This window comes from Urtica dioica, chromosome 9, assembly GCF_054948205.1.
Source record: "Urtica dioica subsp. dioica isolate 48M chromosome 9, U.dioica_male_clone48M_v1_H2, whole genome shotgun sequence".
NCBI lineage: Eukaryota > Viridiplantae > Streptophyta > Magnoliopsida > Rosales > Urticaceae > Urtica > Urtica dioica.
Window position 1 is genome coordinate 9,390,630 of NC_142764.1, and position 5,633 is coordinate 9,396,262.

At 32.7% G+C, this 5,633-nt stretch overlaps 1 protein-coding gene across 1 annotated transcript; it reads right to left on the reverse strand.

Annotated features, from left to right (window-relative positions):
* Window positions 1-3,467: 3,467 nt before the first annotated feature.
* Window positions 3,468-5,280, reverse strand: LOC149384848 (cannabidiolic acid synthase-like 1). The gene has a single exon (XM_089626967.1). The coding sequence runs from the start codon at window positions 5,278-5,280 to the stop codon at window positions 3,649-3,651; it is 1,632 nt and encodes a 543-aa protein (XP_089483093.1). The 3' UTR covers window positions 3,468-3,648.
* Between the last annotated feature and the right edge of the window lie 353 nt (window positions 5,281-5,633).

Consider the following 5,633-nt stretch of genomic DNA (forward strand, 5'->3'; position numbering starts at 1 on the left):
GAAGTTTTGATGCAAATAAAATTATTTGAAAAAATAGGATAGAGAAAGTGACGAATTTGTTAATAAATAATAGCGAATCAGATCTTAATTATTGCCACATAAGCCATTTGACTATATCCCTAAAACTTGTCAAACATAGGCTAGATAAAAAATCACTATGTTTAAAGTGGTCTATTTAGTTACAAATCTCTACTTTAAATAAAAATATATTTAAATAGATGTAAAGATATATAAATTTAAAATAAAAATAGGAGATAATAAGAACTAAATCTCATATTTATAAATACATAAATAAAAAAACATGTTTCCCATAATTTTTCAGTCAACATGCAATACGACAAAGTAGGGAAGAAAGAAAAAAAAAAGCAAAAAAATGCATGATGTTCTTTTAGAATAAAATAAAAAATAATTTAATCATAGTCTAGATTTTTTTTTGTTGGAGGTGGATGTTGAAGGGAAGTGATCATTATCTTTGTTTTCTAATTTTTGGTTGATAAAAATAAGATTGGTGGGCTTGTAGCTCGTATCTTGTCTGCCTACGAAGAGAATAAGGAAGAAAAATCTTTAGTCATCAACACAAAAATTGTTTTCTGATAGACTTAAAATCTTTCATTAAAAAAAAATAAGGAAGAAAAAATCTAATTTAGAATGTTATCAACACAAAAAAAAAGCGTTGAAAAAATTGATCAAAAACTTAGATTCGCATGCAATTAATATGTAGTTAATTGTTTAGAATTTTATATTATTCGTTAATAATTTAATAGAATAAAAAGTATATATGGTAATGACAATGTGTAGCAATTTAGGTCAATGGAAGTGAAGAAAAAAAAAAGATGATGGTGGTTTGTTTGTTTGTTTTTTTTTTTTTTTTTTTTTGTGCTCAGATCTTAAGTGGCTTTTTATATTAACTATTTGTTTTAAATGATTTTGTAAATTACTTATCAACTTAAATCAATCCTCACAATCTAATATATGTTTAGAGTACGTTTGATATTTTTCTTGTAACTTTTAAAGACTAAATATTAATGTGCAACAAATAGAAATTTTTTTGAGTATTTTTACCACCGATCAACGCAAGATAGAAAGAGAGCTTAGCGAGGAAGGAAAAGAAAGGATAAAAATCTTCGCCGGAGTTCAAGCACGGCGATGTAAAGATTCGAAGCTGTCTCTTCGCTCTCTGCTTGAGAAATGCAAAGTGGAATTTTGGGATTCTCGTTTTTGTTGATATTGAGTATTACTGAAATTGGTTGATTGATATTAGAATAAGTGGTTTTGTTTGAGTTTTCTTCTCACTTTTGTTGATTGTATTGGAATTCGGTGGTGGAAATTGGGATTTTGACATAGGGTTCCATTTGTACTTCGATTTGTGTTGGGTTATGTAGATTATTGCGTAGGATGTTTGTTTGGATTATGTCTGCTTTAACAATAGTGATTGATGTTTGGTTTTATTGAACTGATGATTTACCCTCTCATTTTTATGGGTTAGTCCGAAATTGATTTTTCTGGGTTTATTTTCTAGAATGGTTGGTACCTTATGATGTTGAAAATTATTATTTGTTTCTTCTGTATATTTTCATAATTTTTATTTTTATGTTATGCAATGTCTTATGGGTTATTGCATTGCATGATAGGTGTTTGATAAAATGCCCCACCACAAATTGAAAAATTAGTCGAATTAAGCCACATGAAACGTTGAAATTGTAATCTAGTCAATGTTTCGTCCAAATTTTCAATCTAGCAAAAAATGATGACGGGTCTTAATTATGTAAGATCTTATCTACTAGAATATCCTCTACTAGAATTTGCTTACAAAAATTGTAGCCCACATTTGATCAACCAAAATTTTCGAAGTTAATACACGTGTATATATTTAGAATTTTAAAAAAAATTCTATATTTGGCAAAGTTTGTTATTGAGCGTTTTCTTATTTCTTTCTAATTTTTTGTTAATCTCCACTGCTTTGTTAATTATGGTAAATTTACATATGTGCAGGTAGAGGTCGATGGTGTTATCAATTGATATTTCTTTCATTTCCTTTAATACGCATTTAATACGGTGTTATTCACAAGCCGATCAAATTTTCAATACGAATTTTCGAAGTTAATACATGTGTATTTGACAAAGTTGGTTATTGAGCGTTTATTTCTTTCTAATTTTTTGTTAATCTTCACTGCTTTGTTAATTTCCGTTTATTTTACGCACGATAATCTTCGGCTGGCTAAAATGTTGGCTAGTATTTGGATTTTATGATTTATGTTACATAAGAGTATTTTCGATATTTTCTAACCGTTTATTTCTGTAAATTGTTAGATTACAAAATTTACCAAACGTTGGCTACATCCTTAAAACCATGTTTGAAATTGGCTACGTTGCTAGATTACCCCCACAAATTTTGGTACTGCTGTGAGGACAAATTGCATACAAGGATGGGATATGTGAGGCAGTAAATTATTATATATATATATAAAGCAAAACCCGGAATTTACTGTTCATGCTACAGTGAATCCACGTTTTGCTTTTATATAATAATATAATAATATAAATGTTATTATTATTATTATTATTATTATTATATAAAACAAAACCCACTTTTCACATGTTACAGTATTTCTATATTTGTTTTAAAATTTCCATGAATACCTATTTAAGTTTTATAATGACATAAGTAATCGTATAACAAAATTCCAAAAACAACTTTAAAAAACGAAAAATTCCAGAAACAACTAAAAAAAAACGAAAATTTCATAAATAACTCTAAAAATGAAAATTCTGATAACAATTATTATTACAACTTACTATTTCTATTTTTTTTTATATCTGAATTATTATTTAATTAAAATGGTTTAAATATATATATATATATATATATATATATATATATATATATATATATATATATTAAAAAGTGGTAAAAAAAATACTAACTTTTACATATGACAAGTGACAACTAACAATTGCAAACCGTTCACATTATTATCTAATTTAAAATTTATCAAGCTTCCCGGGCAAGGCCGGAGCCTATTGCTTGTATACATTTATAAAAAATGTCCGAGGACGGTGTTATGACTTTTGTTATGACCAGGCACGAAGCCATGTGTGTACTTTTTACCCACTTTTTATTTTATTTTTACAATTTTTTACCCTTAAAATTTACAAATTAGCCCCTTTGAATTTTTTTTTACAAATTAGCCCCCTAAAGTGAAATCATCCCTGGTTATGACTATCGTGCAAGATACTTGCCACAACAAAACAATTGTCGGCTACGGCGAGATGCATTTTTTTTTACTACTTTAATGACAAATTTTAACCGTCGTCCAAGCAGCTTGTACGGTTTTCTAAACTATCACATATGAATTTTTCTTGCAAGTTAGTGCTCTAGATATTTTTTGTCATAATAGTCTCGAGACACTGCATAATAAACAAAATTTAATTAGAAGAAAATATACATTTTATTTATCAATTCAGTAATAGATACATTAAATGTCGGATTACAATAATATTTCCTTTTACAACTTTCTTTGTTGGAACAATTCCATGGGTGTACTGCACGCCAATATGATAGATCAGTTTAGGATAAATTTAGTAGATGAATTTTATTGCTTATATATAATAGCTCTTCTAGAATCCAGTCGTAATTATTTATATAATCTAGTTTGTTGGAAGAGGAGGGATGCTCTGTTCATTCCTGAAGAAATTGGTGGGATCAACCATAGTCTTAACCTCAACCAATCTCTTGAAATTGCTCTTGAAATACTTGACTCCCCAAACGCTTGCTTCTGCATAGCTTGTGCTTCCGTTTCCAATATCAAGATCTCTATAATTTATGTAAGCAGATCTTGGATTCTTAGACACATACCGAGCCATGAAATTATAAACGCTTCTTACCCAGCTGACTTGCCTTTGAGACTCTCCCACATTCTCTTCTTTCTCCCAATAAGCAATGTAAAGAATGTGGTAAAGATTACCTCTTCTATGCGGATAGGGAATCGCGTTCTCTGAAATTTTGCTCATTATTCCACCATGAGGGACAAACTGATAGAATGCCATTCGTATATCAACTTCATACAGCCTTCGTACTAGAATCTCTAAGGCTTTCTCCGGAATAGATTTTGTGACGAAGTCATGTTTCCCTTTGTTGGGCAAACGAACTAGAGGAAGTTGTGGTGTACGATTAGCCAAAGCCACCGGCGGCTGTCCGGTTGTGAATCCAGCAAAGTAGAGCACAGAGTCTATCCATTGCATCTCGGAGCAGTCATCTCTTTCCAAGCCGAGCTCAGGAAAACTCATCTGAACCAATCGAACAAGTTCATCCGCTCCTCCAAGGAACAAAGCTTCGGCTGAAACTTCTAACAACTTATTATTATTCTCTTGTGGAGTTGAAGTATTTGCGGTACGAATCGTTAGGAAGAAAAACAAATCATCGTCATATCTGTGGGCGAGTTGTTGCCATCGGTGAATAAGCCTTGCAGTTTCCTTGGGACCAAAGACTTTGATTACACTGAGAACAGTGACAGTTGAGGGAACATGAACGAGCTGGATCTTCCATGAGATAACGATGCCAAAGCTCGCTCCTCCACCGCCGCGTATCGCCCAGAACAAATCCTCGCCCATTGAATTCCGGTCAAGAACTCTTCCTTCGACATCCACAAGCTCGGCGTCAATAATATTATCAGCAGCGAAGCCGTATTTTCGTGATAATGTTCCCCAGCCTCCTCCACTGTAGTGTCCGCCAACACCAACGGTGTGGCAAAGCCCAGACGGAAAGCCGAGATTGTCACTTTTCTTGGCGATGGAATAAGCGACCTCGCCAATTGTTGCTCCAGCTTGAACCCATGCCGTTCGACCACGTACATCGACTCTAACAGATCGGTAATTGAAGAGATCGATTACAATGAAAGGGACATGTTCATAAGCCACATAAGAAAGACCTTCGAAGTCATGGCCGCCGCTTCGCGTCCTGATTTCGAAGCCGTGTTTTCTCGAGCAATAGACGGTGGCTTGGACGTGGGATGCCTTCGTTGGAGTTATGATTGCATGGGGTTTTCGATAAAACGGTTCGTTATATCGTTGATTTTGTATGGAGAAGTTCAAGACACTGAAATACGACGGGTCGTTTGGAGTGTAGATATGTTCTTCATCAGTGGAGGAAATGGAGTTTTGAAGCTGATAGTTTAGGCATTGAAAAAAGTTATCGTGCTTGTGAGCTAACACAGAGAGAGTGAATATGAGAAATAAAGCAACAACACAAGGGACATACAAAATACCCTGATATTCTTTCATTTTTCAGAGCTTACATAAGTTATTCTCTACCTAAGAAGTTGATACTAATTTATAGACCCACCAATGCACGTAATTGAAATATGGGGAAACCGGAAGAAAATTCGTCGATATTTGTCACTTCTCGGTAGTGGTATGAACAAACCCGTTAGATACCGAGATAACAACCGGTTATCAGCAAAAAATCGGATCGGTTACCGAAATCCTGAAAACTATGTCAAGTTTTTAAATTTGCCGACTTTTGAAAATTTTGAAATTTTAAATCTATGGTCCAAGACGTTAAATAATAGAGGGTTGATTACTCTAACGAGTGCATTGAATTGTATAATGTGATGTATTGTAATAAAGATATTGTG

Bases quoted from the DNA above. Each gene is read 5' to 3' on its own strand.
- LOC149384848 (XM_089626967.1), bottom strand. From the start codon at position 5,280: ATGAAAGAATATCAGGGTATTTTGTATGTCCCTTGTGTTGTTGCTTTA.